Source organism: Mustela nigripes, chromosome 13 (assembly GCF_022355385.1).
Source record: "Mustela nigripes isolate SB6536 chromosome 13, MUSNIG.SB6536, whole genome shotgun sequence".
Lineage (NCBI taxonomy): Eukaryota > Metazoa > Chordata > Mammalia > Carnivora > Mustelidae > Mustela > Mustela nigripes.
Window position 1 is genome coordinate 144,230,545 of NC_081569.1, and position 21,981 is coordinate 144,252,525.

The 21,981-nt window shown below is 64.0% G+C and overlaps 2 protein-coding genes across 6 annotated transcripts; one reads left to right on the forward strand and one right to left on the reverse strand.

Annotated features, from left to right (window-relative positions):
- Positions 1-2,452: 2,452 nt before the first annotated feature.
- Positions 2,453-8,602, forward strand: CLBA1 (clathrin binding box of aftiphilin containing 1). The gene is made up of 5 exons (XM_059374145.1): positions 2,453-3,007; positions 4,247-4,377; positions 5,722-5,851; positions 6,799-6,912; positions 7,831-8,602. The coding sequence occupies exons 1-5, from the start codon at positions 2,555-2,557 to the stop codon at positions 7,990-7,992; spliced, it is 990 nt and encodes a 329-aa protein (XP_059230128.1). The 5' UTR covers positions 2,453-2,554; the 3' UTR covers positions 7,993-8,602.
- Positions 8,603-12,729: 4,127 nt separating this feature from the next.
- Positions 12,730-20,459, reverse strand: CDCA4 (cell division cycle associated 4). Of its 5 annotated transcripts, none has more exons than XM_059374148.1 (2): positions 20,257-20,459; positions 12,730-15,276 (listed from the first exon to the last, which is right to left on the reverse strand). In XM_059374148.1, the coding sequence occupies exons 1-2, from the start codon at positions 20,362-20,364 to the stop codon at positions 14,545-14,547; spliced, it is 840 nt and encodes a 279-aa protein (XP_059230131.1). In that variant the 5' UTR covers positions 20,365-20,459; the 3' UTR covers positions 12,730-14,544. The 5 variants fall into 5 exon arrangements, with proteins under 5 accessions (XP_059230131.1, XP_059230134.1, XP_059230133.1 ...); XM_059374151.1 differs by lacking the exon at positions 20,257-20,459 and adding an exon at positions 19,080-19,144; XM_059374150.1 differs by lacking the exon at positions 20,257-20,459 and adding an exon at positions 18,846-18,870.
- Between the last annotated feature and the right edge of the window lie 1,522 nt (positions 20,460-21,981).

Sequence of the window (21,981 nt, forward strand, 5' to 3'; positions counted from 1 at the left end):
ATGCTAGGCCACATGTCAGCCTGGCCCTCACTGACGGGCGGGGGTCTCAGGCTCACCAGCAGCTTCCCAAGGCCACGAGCCTGGGAACTGGGGCCCAGGATGCGCGACACAGGTGGGGCCAGGATGAGGAGCCGTGGCCGCCCCCTCCACAGGCTGTGGCTCCTCAGCAGGGCTCCCCCTGCCTGGCAGGCCACTCCCCGAGCCTCTCCAGGCAGCAGGGACACCCAGAGCATCAATGATTGATATCTCTGTGCAGCAGCCGCTGCACCAGGAGCAAAAATAGCTCTGCATTCCCCCTGCCCCAGCCCGGCCCGGCCCAAGAATCACAGCAGAGCCGGGGGGGGCCTGTAGGACCCCATCGGCGACCCCCTGCCCTCTCCTTTAGCCCTACACGGTGAGGAGGTAGTGGGCTTCGAGTCTGCTGACCCCCGGCCTCTAACTGCTTCTGTCTCCCCCAGGCTGAGGGCCTGCTCCAGCCTGGGGAAGGTGGGCTCCCAGACTCATCCCAGTGGTCTGGGTCTGAGAACCCCAGGCAAGCAGGGTGCTTCTGGGGGCTGGGACGGGGAGGCTTAGCTTGATGGCAGAGAAGCCGCCTCCCACCCCTGTTCGGTAGGGCCGAGGTCAGGGATGGACTGAGGTGTCCCGAGAGGAGCCTGGAGGGCCCCACGGGCTCTTCCTCCTGACTCCACTGCGCCCACCCCCTCCACGGCCCCTCGGACACTCCACCTGAAGGGCACCATGCTCCCCTCTGACCAGTCTCCCTCAACAGGTGAGGCCTTTTCAACCTGAACAGGTACCTCCCCCCACCCGGAGGCCTGACCCTCGGCTGGTGCCCTGCGTCTTGTGCCCAGTTTGCCCAGTGGCCGGCAGGAGGAGCCAGGGGCCGCCCGTCCGGTCCCCAGCTCCCACCCCCCCCACTGCAGCCGGGGCTGAGCACCCTACATCAGATCACCTCTGCCACCTCCTCGGGGTCTTGGCCCCCCCGAGGCAGCACGTTTTCAGCAGCCGGAGGGCACCCAAGTCTGTGTGTTCCCCGTGAGGGCGGTAACATAACTGCACAGTGGCTCGCCCCGGCGCGCCCATTCCCTTGTGGTTCCCGGCCTCGATGGGGCCGTATTCCTTCCGGGGTTTCTGGCCAGGTGTACGTCCTTGCCCTTTTCAGGTTCTTGGGGGGTCCTGCATCCCTTTGTTGGGAGTCCCGCATCACTGGGGCCTCTGGTTCAGTCTCTCCGGCTCCCCAGACCCTGACCCCCTGCTTCCTCCTCCTCAGGGCATCGGGCTCAACCGCCTAACCCAGGACTTTGTCCCCACCCCAAAAGCCTTGACGTAATCATGTCTGTAAAATGCCTCGTAGAACACATAGGGTCCCATATTCACGGATTCTGAAGACAGGATGTGGCCATTTCTGGGCAGCATTACTCAGCCACCACAGCTAGTAAGACAGGTCAGCCCACCCGCACCCTGAAGGTCACAGCGCCACTGTCTGCTGAGGCCCGTCCAGACTGGGTGTGAGGAACTCCGGAGCTCCCCAGAGCTGGCTCCAACCCCAGCAACACTTCTCACGTGGCCTTTGGGCCTGGGCCTCAGTTTCCCCACCTGTACACGAGGACAACGCTTCTACCCCTGTCCTGCTCCCTGGACTAGGAGGACAGCAGGCACAACGGAGGAGGGGGGTCCGAGCGCCGACACTGTCCCTGGGATGCCGGCACTGTCCCTGGGATGCCGGCACTGTCCCTGGGATGACATGCAGGCGGGAGAGGCGGCGCCCTTCCCGCAGGGTCACCCGGGTGTCCGCCCAGAGCTGGGCAGTCGGACTGCATTGCTTGCGCACTGTGGTGCTGGCCGATGTACCCTCAGGAAGCCCAGGAGGGACAGGAGCCTGCTGTCCAGGGGTCAGGGATGATCTCATCTGGTAATTCTCAAAATTACGATTTTCGGTAGCTGGGCTGGCGAGGACCAAGGAGAGCGGGTGATTCGTGCCCACAGGAGGGGCCCGAGGAGGTCACAGGGTGGAGGGGTGGGCGCACGGAGGGGCCGGGACCGGGGTGCGGACCGGGGTTGCGGGCACTTCTGCGACGCTGGAGTCCCGCGCACGCCTCCCGGGGGGGTCCGCGGGCCGGCTGGGGGCGCGCGGGGAAGGGTCCGCGGGGGCCGGGAGCGAGCTGGGGGCGGGCCGGGCAGTGGCCTTGCCCCGGGCGCCGGGGGCGGCGGGGGGCAGCGGGGGGCAGCGGGGAGGGCTGTCCGGGCTCCAAGGAACCCGGGACCCGGCTCGCAGGAGGGGGAGGGCGAGGGCCGGGGTGGGGGTGCGGCGGGGCACGCAGGCGCCCGGCGGGGCGGGCCGGCGCGCTGACGTCATGGCGTCGGTCGCGGGGCGCGGGGGCCGGCGAGCCCCGTTGCCGGGCAACGGGCGGGCGTGGGGACGGCGGCGCGCGCTGCTCCAGCGAGCCGCGGTGGGTGCGGGCCGGGGGCGCAGGCCGGGCCCTCGCGGGGACCCCCGCCCCGGGCTGCCGTCAGCCCCGCGCCCGCGCCCCGTGCAGCCCCGCGCGGCTCCGACATGCAGGGCCAGCGGCAGCGGGACGCCGCGCCCGGCCAGGCGCCCCCTCCCCGCGGGAGTCCGAGCGACCCCGCCGCGGGAGCAGGCGCCGCTCCCGTCTCCCTGCGGCCCGCTTCTGAGGGGCGCGGCGCGAGCAGGGCGCCCGGGGGGCGGGCAGGGGCAGGCGCGCAGCGGCGCTGCGGGGAGCGCCTCTCCGGGGCGCGCGAGGGCCCTTCCCCCTGCCCGGCCCGAGGCCCGGACCCCGCGGAGCCCGGCAGCGCCTGGGGGGAGTTTGAAGGCTTTCGGGACGCTTCGGCCCAGTCTGAGCAGTTCTCCCCAAACTTGGAGCGCCCGGAGCGACCCCCGCGTCCTCGGCGGCAGACAGTGGCTTCTACCCAAAAGGAGCGCGGTGCTCGCCAGCCCGCCCAGCGCGGGCCTGGGGTGCCAGGAGCCGCGGGCGGCGCACCTTGTGAGGTATTTCCGCAGCGGACCTCCGCTTCGCTGGGCCGGCCCGGGAGGGGGTCTGCTGCTGTCCTGGCCCCGGCCCGCCTGTGCGGCTGGCTGTGCTGTCCTCCTGAGCCAGGGAGGGAGGCTGGACCACGCGGGGGGCCACTCAGGAGCGGGTGCTGGTGTGCGCAGCGCTCCCCGCGCCAGCCCACTTTCCCGGCTCCCTTCAGGGCATACCGGGAAGGAGCTTTTGGTCCAAACTGTCACGCTCCTTACTCAGAAAGCCTCACCCTCTAGAGTCCCTTCCAGCCTGTGTGTGGCGACCGGGCCCTGGACTTGGCCAGGAGAGTCCGCCCGCCCCGTCGTCTCCGCACGGCGCTTCTTGGCCCGACCGCCTCTTGCACAGACGCGCAGTGACGCATCTGACGCCTCTTTTCTTCCTCTTCCTCCCCTTGCTCCTGTTTCTCTGCCGTCTCTTCCCAAGGGCTCACCCCAAGCCCCCAAACACCATAAGAACAGAAGGAGTCAGAGGAAGGGATGAGAGGAAAGGGTTAACTGGTTCTGGGGATGAACGTTTGCTCCCTGAGCCGGCTGTGTGCCCTGGACCTCTGGCGGGAGGCGCTCTCCGCGCTGTCCACTCCGCGAGTGCGCTTGTGAAAACAGGACTGTGGGGCTAAGGGATCAGGGAACAATCTGACCATGATGTGAACTTCGCAAGAGACACTAGGTGACGACAGAAAATAGCCCCTCACGGACATGCATATATGCCGCACACACACGCGTGCCTCCAGCAGCTCTCGGGGCTCCCCGCACTCCCAGCTTGCACACCCACCCTCCCCTCCAGCCTGCCCCCTGTGCACGCCCGCCCTCCCCTCCTGGTTTGCACTCCTGTCACTTCCTGCCAGACTTCAGACAGCCCTCACTCCGGCCCTTCAAGTTAACTCCCGACCTTCCGACCTCAGGTCTCCGCCCAGGAAAGGCCTCCTTGACCGCCGTGTGGACAGCCTTCTCAACCGGCTGACACACGGGAAACACTAATGTGTTTATCAGGTGCCGCTGTCTCGTGTGTCCCCGACAAAGCTTGTGGGTGCCGTGCCCGAAGCCCGCCCGCCACGCTCTGGGCTTCCCACAGGAGCGTGCAGAGCAGAGACTTCGGGGGGCAAGTGGGCCACGCTACAGCAGCTGTGAGGGCACGATCGTCTGCATGTGTCATCTGCCCCTTGCCGGCAGCAAGGTGACCTGACGTGCGTTTCTCTCTCCCTCCAGCCTCCACACAGCTCCGAGGATGTGTTCCCGTGTGTTTTTCAAGACGCACCAGTCCCCCAGGCGACCGACGGCGTCTCCCCCTTGAACCGCATCTTAGAAGCGCCCGGCTGGGAATCTGGACAGCAGCTGTGGTAATGAACTTGGGTTCTTAGAGTGAGTCCGAGTTTGTACTTCAGTTGACCAAGTGGCCTTTTAGAGAGAGCCTGTCTGTCCCAAAGACCCCACAACCTTGGTGTCGTGGGGTCCTCAAGGACCGGGCAGCATGGGTTGATGCTCTGGCCGTGGTCGCCCTCAGAGCTGTGTTCACCTGGATCAAGGGAGACCAGGGGCGCCAGCTCCTCGTGTCTCCGAGTCAGTGCTGGTCCCGGAGGACTGGACTGCCTGATCCTCAGCCACAGAGAAACATACCAGTGCCCCCGAGGGACAGTCTGAACCCACAGGGCCAGCCTGCCTGAGCGCATCTGCTGCTGCCGGCAAGGCTGATGGTCCCCGGGGCTCGTTGTCTGGGAAACCACAGACGCAGGCCCGCGGATGGCTGCGTTCTCTGACGCACCTTCACTGGGCGCTGGCAGAACAGGCGCAGCTCAGCTCGGGGGGGCGGCATGGTCGGCTTGAGGTCTGCGGGGCCCAGGCCACAGGAGGAGGGGCTGAGCTGGCCACCCTGACCCGTGTTCTCTTTGTCAGGGAGTTCTGCAGACTGCCCTTCTGGGCTCTGGCCTTGGGTCCAGGCAGGGCTACTGCTGGGGTCCAAGCCACGGAACCTCCCCCAGCAGGGGCCTGGGGGGACAGAGGCCTGAACCCCGGAAGGCTGTCACCACCGTGGCCCAGAGGGCTCTCTGGATACAGCGCTTCCCCAGGGTGTGGCCCGGATCAGCAGGCAGAAGGGCCTCTGGTGGGAGCAGGAGCCGCAGACACGCGGAGACACAGGTGGTCCTGGCCGTCAGGTCCAGCAGGGCTGGACACTGTGGTGTGACAGGAGGTGGCTGTGACTTCAGGGTGTGAAAACAGGAAGACGACTTGCAAATGCTGTGGGCACTTAGCGTGGCCCCTCCTGTGCACACCCTCCGTTCCGTGGTAGGAGCCGCGCTAGCCGCCCTGGTGGCACGCGGCCGCTGGGGAGTGGCTCGCAGCTATGGACGGTGCATGATGGACACCCAGTGGTCATCCCCTAAGCATTGCCCCGCTTCTAGTTTCCGAGTGTCCCTGTGGCCCCCCGGTGCAGCTCGTGGTCCGCAAGACCATCAGGAACAAAACCGCAAAGTACTGGGCCTCGGGGAGGGTCTGTCCCCTGAGGAGCCGCTCGGCCGCTCCGGTTCCCCGGGGAGGAGGACGGGGGTGCAGGGGTACTCAGGGGGCAGCAACACGTGAGCCGGCCTGGAAGGGAGAACTCTGTCCTCACAGCCCCTGGGGCAGGTCCCTCGGCGTCCGTCTGGAAGGCTTCCCGCTCAGCCGTTAACGAATGGGTCTCTGTTCAGCCCTGAGTCCCGCAGACTCTGGAGAGCCCTGCAGAGCCCAGACGGCGCGTCGGCCTCTCGCTGCCCCTGGAGCGGGTCCCGCTGCCAGGAGAACCTGTTCCTCGTTCTCGGAATAGATGCTGCTCAGAAGGTGAGCCGGGCGCCCCTGGGGGCTCCACGGAGACTTTGCCGGCACCCCGGGGCCACGGGAGCCGCCTACATGGACCGCATTGTGGGGGTGCTGCGGGGATGAGGCGTCGCAGGCGGGGTCTGGTCGGGGCAGGCCGTGCAGGCGTCCAGTGCAGCGCCGCCCTCTGCGCCTGGTGAGGGAGGGGCCGAGGCAGCTTGTGGGGCGGCCGGGCTCCCGGGGGAGGGCGGAGGAGGGGGCCCTGCGAGGAGCGGCAGGTGCGGGCGCGGGCGTGAGGCCAGCCACCAGGTGGGTCCCCTGCGCTTGAGGCTGGAAGCGGCAGAGTGGGCGCAGGGAGGGGTGGGCGAGAGGCGTGGCAGGGGTTACAAGAGAAAATGCAGGTTGTATGCGGAGCTGGCTGTCAAGTCCACAAAGATCCTTTCCTGTTTGTTGCTGTCGTGGAAATTCTCAAACACGGAAAACCCAGAAGGGGCTGGCAGGCCTTCCTGATGGCCGGTCTTGGGATGGCCGCTGGGCTGAGGGAGCACCCAGGGCCAGCCGGGAGAGACGGGAGGGGTGGGAGGGGCCAGAGGGGCCTGATGCGGCCGCCCTGCCTTTGTGTTTGTGCCAGAAAAGCAGCCAGGAGGGTGGGGAAGGGGACGGGCAGCTTGGACAGGAGGCGGAAGGTGGGCCAGCTCGGCTCAGCCAGGCTGGGGAGCACGGCTCACCCTGAGGTGGGGGCGGACTTGAGGAGGTGGAGGGCCCTGTGGGTCTGGAGGGCAGGGATGGCCGGGAGCCGGGTGAGCGGAGGGCGGGGGCCAGCCGGCTGCCCGACCCTGCGGACACCGAGTCATGGCATGTGGCCGTTGAGCAGTAGGATGTGCCAGAGGGGTCCGGGTTCACGAGGCAGACGCAGAGAAAGCCATCCTTTATCGACCTTCCCGGCGGGTGACAGTGGCTTGTCTCACTAGAACCCTTCTGGAGACCTGGGTCACATTCTGGAATGTTCTGACCTCAAACAGTCTGACGACCTGGGCGCGCCTGCCTTCTCTCTGCAGCCCTGCAGAGCCGTGATCCAGACCGAGGTGAGTCATCGCCACCCACCCCCGGGAGACGCCTGGGCTGTGGGGGCCGCGCGGGTCTGCGTGCCGACACCTGCTCCCTGAGTTCCACAGACTCGGGGGAAAGGAGCGCAGCCGCCGTCCGGGGCAGGCCGGGCAGCACCAGGCGCTGGGATGTGAGCAGCTGTCAGGGCCCCCGCAGGGCTGGTGGGAAGCAGGCAGGCGGGGGGAGCGGCAGAGAGGTGCACGTGAGGGGCAGGTGTCCTCTTCTGAGGCCAGGGCACAGTGTTTCCTGGGAGTGGGGGCACCTGCCCCTCGTGGCCAGCAGTGCCCAGTCTGGAGGGGCCTGTTCTGCCCAGGACCTGGAGCACAGGTGGGGTTTACTCTGCCTGTACCCCTGCCCCAGGAACGCAGTGGCACCGGGGGGCGTCCACTACCAAGGTGTGCTCTGATGGTTGGTGTGGACAGTATGGGCCCCCTGTCATCCGGCCGGGGCCAGGGCCATCTCCAGGCATGCTGGTCCCTCTGCTCTACGGGAAACCCCACAGAGCAGGAGGTGGGAACTTCTAGAAGTGCAGGCAGGGACCATCTTAGATCAGCAAGACACTGAAATGTGCGCGGCACTGGTAGTGGACGTCCGTGGACACTGCAGACAAGAGCAGGACGGGTCCTGGAACCCCACCTAGGCCCTCAGGCCAGGGTCATAGGGTCACTTAGGGATGGGGAGGCCTGCATGGCCCTGGGCACACGGCACAGCCGTCCTGCCAGCGTGGAGCCCGCTTAGTCCTGGGAGAGGCCACAGAGCTGTCCGCTCTGTCCCGTGCATCTCTGTGTTGACCGCACGACCGTGGGAGGGGAGGAGGCTGCACAGGCCCGAGCGGCAGGGCCAGCAAGCCAGCCTCAGGAGGCCCTGACCATGCCGTGCCCTTCCTTTCCCGTCAGCTCCCCGGGACGTCTGGCAGCAGACAGGGGGGCCTGCTTGCCTGCAGCGTCTTTCTGAAGACCCCCTTACCCAGAAACGGGCAGTACATCACAATTCCGTGGAAAAAGATGTTCAATCCACGTAAACTAAAAATGACCTTGTTTAATAGTGACGTTTGCTAAAACAGGAGAACTTTGTATTTTTATGAGGAATTATACTTTTTTTACCGGCTTGGTTTGGTGCTGGAAACCAGAACTATTCCGTGGGCGTGTTTCTGGGGACGCCGTGCGGGAAGCCGTGCGTGCCCGCTGGTGCACCTTGGGGTCTGGCCCCTTTAGAAGAGTGGGTCCTTCGGCAGAGCCGGTCTCAATAGGAAGGGGGTGCCCCAGATCCCCAGGAGCTCTGCCCCAGCTTGACGTGAACCAAGGTGGCTCTGGTGGCCTCCGCCCGGTGCAGGTGCTGCTGGCCCCTGTGGCCGCCTGGGGAGGGACCCCAGGCCTGGCTGCCTGTGTGGCCACCAGGAGCACACCAGGCTGGCCTGGCGGTCAGCTGGGACTGTCCACAGGAGGCAGGCGTCCACACACTCGGGGTCCGGAGCACGTTACTGTCACACCTGGGGCAGGGGGACGCCAAGGCCCTGGGAGCCCTTCCCTGCGCCAGCACCCATCCGGTGGCCTCTCTCTGTGTCTGGCCCTCCCCTCTGACTCCCAGCAGGCTTTCTCTGGTTCTGGCGAAGGCACTGACTTTTGTAAAATTTTATTAAATAAAATGGCCTGGACAAGGCCGCGTTCTCGCTGGCTCATCTGCTTCGTGGGGGCCGCTGTCAGAAGCGCGGCGGTGCAGGCTCCTATGCCCGATGCTGCCCCCGCCCCGCCCCATCCCTCTGCCGGAGCGTCTGTCCTGCCTCAGGCCAGCTCCATCCACCCTGGAGTCAGACCCAAACAGTGACCACGGTGGGGACACAGTGACCAGCAGATGTCGCCTGTCCCAGGGAGAGGGTGTCCCTGCCTCTCCAGGCTGCAGTGGTCTCTGAGGCTTATGGGAAGGCGTGATCACGTTGCTTTCGTGCTGCAGGTTCGGGAAACCTGCCCTCATTTTCCATTTCCAGCTAGAGAGAGAGAAAATTTGGAAACTGCTGTTCCGCCACCTGCTTTCCCCAGAAGGCAGCCTCCGCCCAGGGTCTCCGGGGCCCCACAAGCAGAGACCCACTGGGACGTGCCGTCATTTCCCAGCCTGTACTTAAAGTCAGACTAGAACCCACGGACTGTTCTGTGCTCGGCCTCCTCCCCCAGATTCCCTCTGGGACATGCACGGAACTCCCCTGCGCGGCTGACCCCTCTCCTGAACCCTGGCCAGCCCAGTGCCCCAGCTCTGTTCCCCAAGCCAGAGGCTAGGGCTGTCCCTGTCCCTCAGTCCGTGTCCAAGCAGACATCAAGTCTGGCTCAGATGCTGTGTCCGGTGTCTGGCCAGGTGCTCAAGGAGGGGCCTTCCAAATGGGGAGAGTGGGCGCTGGCTGGCCCTCTCCGACTGCGCCCGCCGGAACGCAGCCCGTCCGCTACGACATCGGGATTCAGAGCCATCTCGGAGCTGAGGACGCCAAGGAACCTACAGTAGTTGAACTCAGTGCCCCCGGCGCAGAGCGGGAGGGGCGGGGCCCCAGGGACCCCTTGTCCAGCTCTGGGTCCTCGCTGAGTGCTCAGAATGGGCTGTAAGGAGGGAAGGCTGACAGAAAATCCCCAAGTAGAGCCGGCCTCTCTCAGAAGAGGGCTGGAGAAGTGAGAGGCCCCCCACCACTCTGCTTGGGGTTCCGGCTGCCCACTCTAGAGGCTCCACAGGGCAGCAAGGCCGAGGCATGGTGCAGGGGCCTAGAATGGGGCAAGGGGAGCCTCCAGTGGTCTATGAACCTGGCGGCCGGGCTCGTGTCCAGAGCCCAGCCAGTGCTCCCGCAGACACGGGAGGCCTCTGGGAGTGGCAGTAGGACCGAGCCTCGGCCCCACGGCCGGCGGGTACTTAGCAGACAGCAAGACAGCACAGGTCCATGAAAATGCGAGAACCCCAGGAGCAGAGGCAGAGGTGGCCCCAACGGTGCAGGTCCCAGACCGTGAAAGGGTGCGGGTACAGCTGGGGAGGGTCCGGTGGGCAAGCGGCACACGCGTGGGAGACTTGGAAGTTACACAAAAGAACAAAACGGCAACACACAAAGCGGGCCCCGCCACCCTAAACGCGAGCCTTTCTGGAGAAGGGCCTGATGGCAGACCCGGCCAGCAGGGGAGCAGTCCGTGAGCGCCCACGGGTCCACGGAAACCATCCGAGCAGGACGCAGACAGACGGACAGAGGGAGCAGACACAGGACAGAGTGCCCAGGTCCCGGGGACAGCACCAGGATCCGTGGGAAGAAGACCCGAGGAGCAGACCTGTGCCCTGACCCCGCGGGAGCCCGGCCTGGCACGGACACGGATGGCCGGGACCAGGTGCGAGTGGGGCGGCCCACGAGAGGGCGCGGGTGCCGGAGGGGACGCTGTGTCTCAGCAGCCTCTGGCCGCCGGCACAGCACACCACCTCGAGGGAGGCTCGGACAAGCTCCTTCCCACAGTGATGGAGCCTGGGAGTCCCCGTGGGTCTCTCCTGGCTCACTGTGCGCCTAGAGGGCAGAGGGCAGCCGGGAAGCAAGCCGTCCCATCTCCTCTGACAGGGGCCCGAGCCCATCACGAGGACACCTCCCAGGGGCCCCCTCCTCACACCAGCACACCTGAAGTCAGGTTCCAGCATGTGGATTTGGGAGACATGAATAGCAGTGCAGTAACACACAAGCAAACCCTAAACCACCCCCGGGAAATCACCCTCTATGTGCCTCGTCCAAGAGCCACACACACGTGCACGCACATGCCAACCAAAGACTCCCGGGGAGCCTTCCCCATCCCGCTGGGTGGGCCCCCACTGCAGAGCCACAGGGCGGGGAGCTCACTTTGAACCTGGTCTTCACTGCGAGGCCTGGGCTTCGGGCAGGCTGGTGCTGGCGGAAGAACCGGGCCGGGCCCTGGCCTTGCCCCACCCCTGGCCCTGAGGCAGGTGGATCCCGGGATGCAGGCAGAGAGGCACCCCATGAACAAGGGTGCAACAGGGCACAGGTCATGGACTGGGTGCCCAGCAGCTGCTCAGGGCCACTGTGGACCCAGGCTCCCCTCCTTGGTTTGGCCTCCCCAGGAGGGGGCTGTCCTGTCTCTGCTGACCAGGTGCTGATGATGCGCTCAGGCCAGTAGCCTAGGAGGGAAAGAGCAAGATCCCGGCCAGGGGCCTCCCGGAGGCTGTCTTCCAGGACAGAAGCCCCACCGGGGCAGGGTGGGAAGCAAAGCCTGGCCTCTGCCCTGCTCCCAGCCCCCGGCCATTGCCGTCCAATAGGTGAGACCACCATGGAGCAGCACCTCCTTGTGCCCAGTGCCTGGCCAGCAGCTGCGGCCTTCCTCAGACCCCGGCTCCCCGGCTGGGCTCAGCTCGGCAGCGCTCACATGCCCAGCAGGGACCAGGAGGGCACAGGCGGGGCCAGGAGGGCATGGGCCTGTGGATGGTGGCCTCCCTGTAGGCGCGGGGCTCCAGGGAGGACAAGGCCTGTGCAGGTGGAGGCCACACCGCTCTGTCGGGCAAGCCCTGGCCGCACGCGGGCAGCAGGCGGCTCTTGTGCTCTTGTGCGGGGCTGGCCCGCAGCCTGTAGACATCTGGGGGCCTTTTCCCCAAGAGACTGCAAACCTGCAAGTACAAAATTAGCCACAAAGGCAGAACGGAATGAGAAAAGAAACCGTTTCCAAGGACTGAGGAAGGCGGATGCCACAGGCTCCAGGACGGCCGCCCGCCAGCCGCCCGAGGGACAACCCGCCCCAGCCCGCGAGCCCGTCGAGGGGTCGAGGCCACGCTGTGCGGCCTTCGGGGCTGCCAGGCCGGCGGGGCCCGGGGTCCACCGGCCGGCGGTCCGCTCCGCCCCGCCAGGCTGCCTCCCCTCCCCCAGGCTCGGGGGCAGCGGCGTGGAGCCCCGCGTGCCCTGCGCGCCGCCGGCCGAACCCCGGGTCCCCGCGGCTGCAGAGCGCTGGCGGGAGCTGCGCACGCGCGGCCCGGACCGCCGCCCTCCGGCCGCTCCCCTGCGCAGAGCGGGGGCCGCAGGGGGCAGGCCGCGGCCCGGACGGCGCCTCGCTCCGAGGTGTGCGGGGGCTCGGGTCCGCCTGGAAGCCAGGGCGGAGCGCCCGGGACCGAGCGGGCCGCGGGCCGCCCACCCGCCCTATCCCCGGCGGCCGCGAGCCCCGAACCGCGCCAGCACCACGGCCCAGCCCGGAACGAGCCGCGCGGGGCTCGCGCCTCTCCTGGGCTCGCGGCCGCCGAGGGAGGGGCGGGGCAGGGGGCGGGGGCACGGAGAGCCTATGGGAGCGAACTAGGCTCAAAGTACAGGGGCCCCTCATTGGCTGGGCCGGGACGGCCCCTCATTGGCCGAGCTGTTGCCGGGGCAGGAGGAAACCTTCCTTCCTCCCGCTGGGATGGTCACAGGGCCCAGGGGCAGGGCATGTGGCTTCCTGGTGGATCTGCAGTGGTCAGCGAGTGGCGTGGCGTGAGCACTGGCCCCGCCGGCCTCCTGGCGCCGTTCCAAACGAGGAGTCAGTCCTTCCAGCGGATTTGCACACGGCTTCAGGGCTCTTGCTTACTGGAGCAGGTGGACCTCACCTCCCGCGAGAAAGGGCGCTCAGAACCCGAAGAGGCAGGCGGTGCAAGGCTCGGCCTGCCGCGGGCTCCTCCGACGGCACCATCCCTCCCTGCAGCCCCAGGACAGGGGCAGGGAGCGGGGGCTGAACGTGGAAGCCAGTGTGGGGGTCCAAGGGAAACGGGGAAGCTGAACGGACCCAGGGAAATAGATGGGCTCGAGGGCTCCGCTGTAGCTGATAACGAACACATGTCCATTTTGTTTGCTGGGTAATTTTTAATTAAGTAACGTGTACATGGCTGATACAAGAGAAAGGTCTTACGCAGGAAAGAAAACAGACCGTTTTGGCTAAGGGCTGGGTAAAGAAGAAAATGCAGAAGCAGGAGCTGGGCAGGGCCGGCCCGCTCACTTATAAACCTGTGAAAAAAATAAAAAAAGGTGTGGGTGTTCCCAGCGTCCGGGGCACGGTCACAGGGAGCACGGCAGGTACCCCAAAGCTCACTTCAGCGGCACTGCTCCACCAACCCCACCATCAAACACCTTCAGGATTGAGAAGTCATATGGGACAAGTGTCCAGATTTAATCCTAGACTTAACCTCTTGCTTCTGTCCCAGCACCAGTGTCACAGGGCAAGTGTGGGCCTTCTCCAGTCCAGTGTCCTATCTGCACACACCGGCATACGGCAGCCTCCGAGCACACCTGCCCAGTGGCCACGTTAGTGTTGACCTTTTCACCAGTGAAATGGGTTTATTCAGTAATGACAGAATTGCAACGTGCTAGGGCAGAACCATAGGCAAGTCCAACAAACAAACAAGAGGAACATTATTTATGGAGAAAGGAGGAAGCTGGAAGGCCTGTTTGGAATGGAAGCCCACTGGAGAGAACCAGGAGTCCTTGATGATGAGGCTTGTCTCTGGCTTGCGGCACTGGGGCTGGTACTTCCTGGTGGGGGAGGCCATGTGCACCTTTTCTGCTGGGGCCCGAAACGGAGTCTTTCCTGTTAAGGAGTCTTCTGCTGGGTCTGTGACTGACAATTCTTGATGTCCAGTGGGACAAAGTGAGGGCCCCCAGTTCGGGCCTCTGCACTCCATTTTACTGAAGTTTCCCTTGATTAATGTCCATACAAGCCGGGGACCCTCTACAGTGCTGAGGGACGCTGGAGGGCAGCGTCTTCCAGGGAGAGGCCCCTTGTGCTGGGAAAACTACACGAGGGGCCCAGAGAGTCAGATCCTCTGAAGGCACCGCCGGAGACACCTGGGGTGGCTGTGATCTTCCGATCTTCCGGTAGACAGGATCTGACCTTCACCTCCAACATATACATATAAATAGGCATAAATAAAACCTTCAGAAATCCCCATATAACTCAGACAAAGACAGGGCTGGCACAGCAGATCTGGTCATGACACCCAAGAATAGAAGATGGGGCTGTGCAAGGTGCCCTGACTGTCACAGGACAGAAGGTTCACACCAGCGTCACATGGAAATTCATGATCTAAGTACACCACATGGAGTGAAGCTTTCTGTAAAAAAAAGTCTTTATTTAAACCCTAAAAAAAGAAATACACCAACTGCAACTGTTTAGGTTGTAAGTTTCTAATGTAGCAGCAGAAAACGTTTATAGAAAAAATAGACTTTTAAGAAAATAGCTGAAAAAATCTAAAAAGATAAAAGTATAAAAAGTTTAAAAAATATATCTTACAACAAAATATTGCCCCAAACATATAAAACTTAATTTAAAAAAGTTCACCTATCTAAAGTTAAAACCAGGCTGGATACAGAGCTGGTGACTCAAGCTCTCCAGAGTGGCAGCAGGACAGAGGAGGCAGATGCCCAGAGCCAGCGGGGGGTGACGACCAGCCTGAAAGAAAACTGCCCAGCCCCCTCAGGGAGAAAGGGGACAGGCCAACCGGATGCTGTTCTGGAACGTTCTCCTCATCACAGACAAGCCAGGCGCTGAGCCAGCAGATGCAGGGCAGCGAGCATCCCAGGCCAAGCACTCTGGATGCCTTAGGAACCCATCCATGACGTGTCCCATCAGGGCACAGCTGCCCGCTCAGGTCTCCACCAGTATCTCCACGGCGTGGTCCAGCTCGCCCAGATCCGACCTGCAGCTGGAACTGGGAGGCGAGGTGGCAGCGGAGGCGAAGGCCTGGAGCCCACTGCCAGGGCCCGACGAGGTGCTGCCCACCATCCCCGTCAGCACGGCATCCAGGTCATAGTAGGAGCTGTCCACATCTGCAAACAGCTCTTCCACAGAACCCGAGGTTTTGCTCTCCAGCGTTTCAAAGATCTGATCCAGGGACTTCTGAAAGCCCCCTCTGCTCTCTCGAGAGCTGTCCCCTTCCCAGAGGCTGCTCTGCGGGCTCCTTGGCGCCTGTGCCGCGGGCGCCACGGCCAGTCCTGGAACCAGGTCTGGTTGGCCATCTCCCATGTCAGGGGCAGGGCACTCCCCCTCCTGCTCCCGCACAGAGCGGCACAGGATGTCAGTGGCGACGAGGCGGTCCAGCGGCGCCCGCCCTGCTGCCTGCGGTGCCACCGCACGCCAGGTCCCGTCCCGGGTCATCTCCTCCTGGATCTGCCGCACCGTGTTGGCTATGAGGACCGAGCGGCAGAGGTTGGGTTCCACCAGCATGTGGCACAACTGCAGTTTGACCAGGGACATGTCCAAGAGTGACTGGCGCTGTAGGCTGTAGGAGGGCATGGCCTGGGCACCTGCCGAGCAGCCTTCCACGTCCTCCGGCTCCTCGGCACTTTTTCTCTTTAGCCCTCGTGCAAACATCATGCCCTGCCGGAAAGCAAGGAGGAGACCGTTTAGCACATTCCAGAGTGCCCAGAAGACCCTGCCCCAAGACTCAGTCTGCAACTGTCAGAGATGGGCTTGGGACAGGGACAGTCTGGCCCCTGGGGACATGAGGCCCCAGCTTCCGGAGGGAGGGCTCTGATTCACAAAGGAGCTCTAAACCACCACACAACACCCCACCCCCGCCCCGCCCCGTCTCCATCGGAAAAAAGAAGTAGGCTACAAATACGGGAAATACACTCGTGATACCCCCAAATTCTGGGCACTGGCGCCCACAGGGGAGGGGGGTGTGGGGGAAGCGGGGCAGTTGCTGGCCTGGCTGCTGCCACCCACCTGTGCCCAAGCTGATGATGGTGGGTCCCAGCCACAGGCAGCCCCTGTCCCCTCAGGGCTTTCACAGCCCTGCTGAAATGGGCCCCTTGAGTCCAGAGGACTCAACCCTCAGCCCCTCAGCTCTGGGCCCTGGCAGCACCCTCAGCTAGAGAGGGCTGGGGGAGGAACACCACCAGGGCTGATTCCCTGGACAACCGTGTCCCTCCTTCCTCCAAGTACAGCTGGAACTCGGCCTCACTGGGCACAGGTGGGGCCTCCAAAGCCAGCCACCATTCCAGCCTGGAGGACCAGACACCTCGGGGCAGGTTAGGACGCTCCTAGAGGCTCTGGGCGGGCACCGGTCTCATACCACATAGCAGCTCACCAGAACTCTGCTCTCAGAAGCCAAAGTATGAGCAACTGTTCTTCTGAACTGGTCCTAGGTTGAGAGATCTAAGAGAATCACAAAGCAGAGCAGGAAGGGTCTAGGGCCCCGACTCGGTATCTGCACCACCTGGCCAGGCACCCGGAGGGCTACGGAGCCGGCTCTCAGGGCACAGCACCAGCAGGGTGTGAGGACCACCCCTTCTAAAACAAAGATAAGTCATATGCTCAAGTCTCTCTCTTCTCATAAAGTAGCTAAATGTTTTTATTTCAAGTGACTTTCTTTTAGAGATTTTATGTATTTGACACAGAGAGAGTTTGCATGCACAGAGGGAGCAGCAGACTCCCCAACGAGCAGGGAGGCCGATGTGTGACCCCATCCCAGGACCCCGAGATCACGACCTGAGCCAAAGGCAGACGCTTCACTAACTGAGCTACCCAGGTGCCCTTATTTCAAATACTTAATCTGAGTTATTCATAAAGAGGATTAGGTCTTTTAAATTTGCAAATTTTTAGACCCCCCCCCTTTTTAAGAAAAAGCAGTCCAGTGGCTCTCTATGACTGCTGCAGGGGCTCCCAGAGAGTGGGGGTGGGGGGTGCAGGGGGGGCGCCCGCGCTTTCTGGGGGCCCCTGAGTTCTGCACCCCTTCCAGAAGCCCCTCTGAGGACTCACTCCTGCCAGCCCCTGTCCCCAGGGTATCCTTTTGATGTCATAGACCTCACCCCCATACATTTAACTTTTTTAGAAATTTTAAAAATTAAGGGACTTTGGGGACATTTATCCTAAAGAAATGAAAACCAACATTCATACCAAAACCTGCACAAGAACGTTCACAGCAGCTCTGACACCAGGGAAACAGTCCAGCACCACCTCGGGCACACGTGGGGCTGCAGCCGCAGAAGGCCTCGCAGCAGCGGGAGGGCAGCGCCCCCAGAGACCCACACCGGGAGGGGTCTCAGAGGAATTATGCTGAGTGAGCAAGCCGATCCCAAACGGTTGCACAAGGTACACACTGCATTTGTGGAACATTGTAAGATGACCTGGATCGGACGTGGTGCGTGCGTCCACCAAGCTACACAGTGCTGGACCGACAGAGCCCCGCAGGCACCAGGGTCGCACCCAGCTGGGAGTCGCAGAGGACGCGCGTCTGTGCACCGGACTCCCACGCGCACCCGGACGGTCCCCGCGCGGTGGCCTGTGCCTCTGTGAGATCAGCGGCGGGAACGGACTCCCTCCCGGACAGCCTCCCCCAGGACAGCACCCAGGTCTGACTCGCCACTCCGCAGCCCGAGACCCCGGCGCTCGGCCCGGGACCGGCCACGGGCGCAGGGGCCGTTGCCGAGTAAGTGACCGGAAGGGCTCACCGCGCGGGCCCGGGGAAGACTGCTCTGGCTACTGGCACCCAAGGGTTCAAGGGTTGGTTCCGGCTGCAAATGCGACTGCTGCAGAAGCCTGTTCTGTCCGTGCGCGCGAGCCCGGGCCGAGAGCTCTTCGGAGGGTCACCGTGAGGGCCCGTCGCACGGCAGGGACCCGCGCTGGGGACAGAGTCCGGCTCCGGGGCGCCTCTTCCCAGCACATCTCACACTCCCGCTCTGGCGACCGGCGCCGACCCGACCCGCTCCGAGGCCCGGGCAGCCGCAGGGGCCGCCGCAACGCCGCCGAGCCGCGCCCCGCGAGCCCCGCGAGGCCAGCGCGGTCCGCAGCGCCGGAGCCACCGGGCGCAGCGACACCCCCGGCCCCGGCTCGCGGCGCGGCACCGAGCACGCAGCCCCCGGGGCCGCGCCGCCCCTTCTCGGGAGGCCCAGGGCCGGGGTCTGTGAGCGGCCGGTCCGTGGGGGCCGCCGGCAGCGACGCGGACTCCGGGGCAGCCACAGCCCGCGGAGCGCACGGCAGCGGCGGACACACCGCGGGGGACGCGCAGGCCCGAGGGGGCGGCCACCGGCCCCGGCCCGAAACGGCCGCGCGACCTCCCGTGGGAACCGCCCCGCCTCCGCCCGCCCCGGCCGCAGCGTGCCCGGCCCGTCCCCCGGGAACGCCCGCCGGCCCTCACCGGCCGACCCGCTCCGGGACTAACGAGCCCCGGCCGCGACCCAGAGGCGGAGCTTCGGGGGCAGGGGGCCGGGGACTTCCGTAAACGCAACGTCCATTGGACTAAACTAGAAGCTTAAAGTATAGAGGCTTCCCATTGGCTGAGCTGAGACTCCTCCCTTTGGCTGGGCAGGGACGGCCTCCCATTGGCCGAGCTGTTGCCGGGCAGAGGAAACCTTCCCTCCTCCCGCCAGGAGGGTACCAGTGTCCACCCGCAAAGGGTGTGTGTTCCTGGCGGATCTGCAGTGGTCAGCGCCTGGCGTGGCCTGGGCACTGCCCCGGCCAGTCTCCTGACGCCGTTCTAAACGGTGTCCTTTTACTCATTTTTTACACCTGTTATTCCCAAATCCATTTTTGCTAGTAAAACAACTGACCTTCATTGTTAAGGTGACCACAGAGGAGGAGGTCAGGCTTCCATCTCCATGACAGCCCCAGGAGTCGATGACGTCGGTAACAGTCATCCCCAAGGGACAGGGTCTCAATAACCAACGGCCACCCTAATCCTTGTCCCCACTTCCTAGGAAAACGCAAACGTGCTGCCCACAAAACCTCCAGCCCGCAGCCCCCACCGGGGGCCCTGAAAGCCGGTTCCATCGGCAGCGCTGCCACGCGCCTGTCCCCAGGTGTCACTCCGCAAGCCAGGAGGCGGCCCACTCTGCGGCTGCAGCTGCTTCCAATAAGCCGCCTTTGCTCTTCCCCCGCGGTGCCCTGTTTGCGCAGCTTACTGTACCTAACGGGGGACAGCACCAAAACTGCAAGACAAAACTCACCAGGGCCACCCCACGGAGAAGCAGTTATGACACAGGTTCTTCCGAGCATCTCCCTAAGCTCCTTCTCTGTGCGTGAGAGCTCGCTGCCGGCTCTGCAGGTCTTACCACATCTCCTAGGACACGCAAGGGCTGACCATCACTCCGACAGCCTCGCGGTGACCCTCAGCTATAAAGACACTGCAAGGACTGAGCCTCATTCCGCGCATACACACCACTCACGATTCCCCCACGTACAGTGAGGCTGGCTTCGGACTCTGCGTGCTGATACTGGCAGTACTTGGCTCCTTTCTACCAGTTTCCACCAGGGCAGAGGCAGGAGCATCTGTAAGGCACGTGAGTGAGACACATCAAGCCGCTTTCTACAAGGCGCCATCAGTTCACCCTGCACCCGGTTTCTCTGTATGGATTTTTCACATTTGCGGGTAAGTTCCCCTCCACGTTAGCCACTATCCCAGCTCCATCCTCCAGTTCCCTGCCAGGAACCTGTCTGACCACCCCGGATGTAAACATTATTTTCAGATTCAAAATAAGCAAGTCAAATAGGTAAACTGTGGTGTGTCTGACAGTGGAACACTAGCCAGCAACAAAACCCACAGGGAGCTGCGCGACAACACAGACAAGCCTTCGTATGAAGCAAGCATGAAGAAACAGGTACCGCAGGCTTCCACTGACATCCACTGCTGGAAGAGGTGCAGCTAACCTAAGTCCTAAAATAGCAGAATGTCAGCAGCAGAGGAGCAGGGCGGCAAGAACTCTGCAGGATGACGGAAATTCACCTGTCCCGACCGGAGCACGGCGTTCACAGAGCCCCCAGACTGCACCACTACTAAGTGCTCACTGCACGGTATGAGGTGACACCCTCATTACAAAGAAAAATACATGAAGAAGTTGGTGGGGGGGAGGCTACCACACTAGTTTAAGTCTGAACCATTTGAGATGTTGCCTCCCACACGCTGCACGTGCCTGGATCTCGTTCAGCACGCCAGCACAAGTATGTGCTCAAAGCCACTCTAATTACTCCCTTCAAATGTCCCTGAGCAACTGATAATTTATGCTGCACTCCGTGCAAGAAAATGCTGGCTGACTTAGGACCTGAGGAGGGGTAGCTCAAGGGCAGCACAGCCAATGACACGAGCCGACAAGCCGTCACCAGAGCCATGTCGGGATGATGGGTCAGGCTGAGGAAGGATCACGGTGGCCGATGAGGATCACCCTCCTCAGACATTTGTGTTTGGGACAAAGTCAGCACCGAGTACAGACGGTTCTGAAGGCGGCGGAAGTGGGCACACAGACCCCTCCAAGCACCGCTTCTCGAGCAGCCCGGGACGGTGGCCTGGGCGCTCGACCCTTCGAACACAGCACACAGGACGTCCCACTTCCCAGGCTGTCCTAACTGCAGAGGCTGACTCACCACGCAGTTCTGGGTAAAGAAAGCGTCAGGTATTACACAGCTCCGTCTGCTCCACAGCCAGCCAGAAGGGCCTGCTGAGTTCAGTCCCATCAGCTCCTCACGGGTCATGGCATTTTGCTCAAAACCCCCCCGATGTTAGCAGACAAGCAGGCCATGCAGGGTTCAGCCCCGGGTCAGAGCACAGCAGCCTCCAGACCACCGGCTGACCATACAGAAACTGGAGAAGACAGAAGGACTGAGGGTCCCATGCAGTGGGTGGAGCCAGGCAAGGGCACTGTGCCCGTTCCCCATCAGGGTGCCCCCCAAACCAAGGGGACCCTGGCCTGGCAGACTCCCCGCAGTTCATGGCAAGCGGCCTCTCCCTTTCCTGTAGCTGCTCTCACGGGCTCTGGCCAGCAACCCCGACTCCAGCAGAAGAGCTTGAAGAGCGGGAGACGGACTCAGCTCGGAGCCGACCCGTCACCGCGATCTTCGGCCGCCACCAAGCATGCTGGTGACTGGTTTTCAGGCAAATCAACGTGAACTCTCAGTTCCTGTCACACGCTCAGACTTTGAAATACCCATCAAAGGAAAGCAGGACGACGGAGCAAGGCTGCCGAAGTCCTGAGGGTGCTCCGCAGCCCACCGGGGCGGCCTCGTCTTCACTGTCTGAACTTTCCCTTAAGCGATTACTAAAAAAGCAATTTTGAAAAAACATTGCAGGTACTTTTGTTACTTGGAGTGGAATACACAAACTTTCTCTGCCTGGAAGCCCCTTCCCTCAGGAAGCTGGAAAAACCGGGTAGCCCTCTTTCCAGGATCCAGCCCGGCCCTTTCCGGGAGGCCATCCGACGCCCCGGAGCCTCCGCGTCAGTTGCAAGAGGCAGGGCTGGAAAAGGGCGTCCGGCACGGACGAGTCAGGGCCTTCAAGCCTCATCTTGCAGCAGAACTTCTTTCCTCCTCTTGCGTTCAATCGACAGTTAACGTCCTGCGCAGGCAAGGCCAGGCCCGGGAAGAGGGACCAGGGCTGGGACCCGCGGCACGTGGACCCGGCGACCCAGCACGCTGTGACCGGCAGCTCTCTTCGCGGGACCGCGCTCTGCAGACGACGGGGAGCGAAGCTGGCCCAGCCGGGCCCGCCCCGCGCGGCCGAGTGTCGGGGCGGCGGGGCACAGGACGCCCGCGGGAGGCCGTTCAGCGGCCAGCTCTGGCGATCCTCCCGCCCGCACCGCCCAATGTCCGCCTCCGCGGCCCGGGGCAGCTGCAGCTGGACCGCACGGCCGGCGGGCGGGGGAGGCCACCGAGGGCCGCCACCGTGCGCTCCCCGGGGCTCCCCCGCCAGCTGCAGGGAAGCCGGGCCGCCAGCCCGGGGGGCACCGCAGAGCGCCCGCACCCTTCCCCCCGACGCAGCGGAAGCCCCGACACAAAGGGACGGAGCCAGAGTGAAGCCGCCCCCGGGTGCCCGAGCAAGGTGCCCCGGGGGGCCGCCGGGGAAGGCTCCGCTGCCGGCGACACGCGCTTCTCCGGAGCACCCGGGGTCCGGCGTCCGGAAGGCGGACCAGGTCCCCGCGGGGGGCAGTGCGGGGCCGTCCGGGCCGCGCCGCACACCCCGCGGGCTGGGCCGGCGCCGACCCGGGCCGCAGACGGGGGCGCCGCCCGCAGCCGCGGCCCCGCCGCACGGAGCCCGCAGCGCGCAGGCAGCCCCGGCCAGGCCCCGCTGCGCGCTGCACTCGGCGCCCCGCAGCC

Bases quoted from the DNA above. Each gene is read 5' to 3' on its own strand.
- CDCA4 (XM_059374147.1), bottom strand. From the start codon at position 17,016: ATGTTCCACAAATGCAGTGTGTACCTTGTGCAACCGTTTGGGATCGGC. The intron at 15,277-16,797 runs GTATGAATGTTG...GCTTTCCGGCAG, and splicing joins ACGTTCTTGTGCAGGTTTTG to GGCATGATGTTTGCACGAGG.
- CLBA1 (XM_059374145.1), top strand. From the start codon at position 2,555: ATGCAGGGCCAGCGGCAGCGGGACGCCGCGCCCGGCCAGGCGCCCCCT. The intron at 3,008-4,246 runs GTATTTCCGCAG...CTCTCCCTCCAG, and splicing joins CGGGCGGCGCACCTTGTGAG to CCTCCACACAGCTCCGAGGA. The intron at 4,378-5,721 runs GTAATGAACTTG...GTCTCTGTTCAG, and splicing joins GAATCTGGACAGCAGCTGTG to CCCTGAGTCCCGCAGACTCT.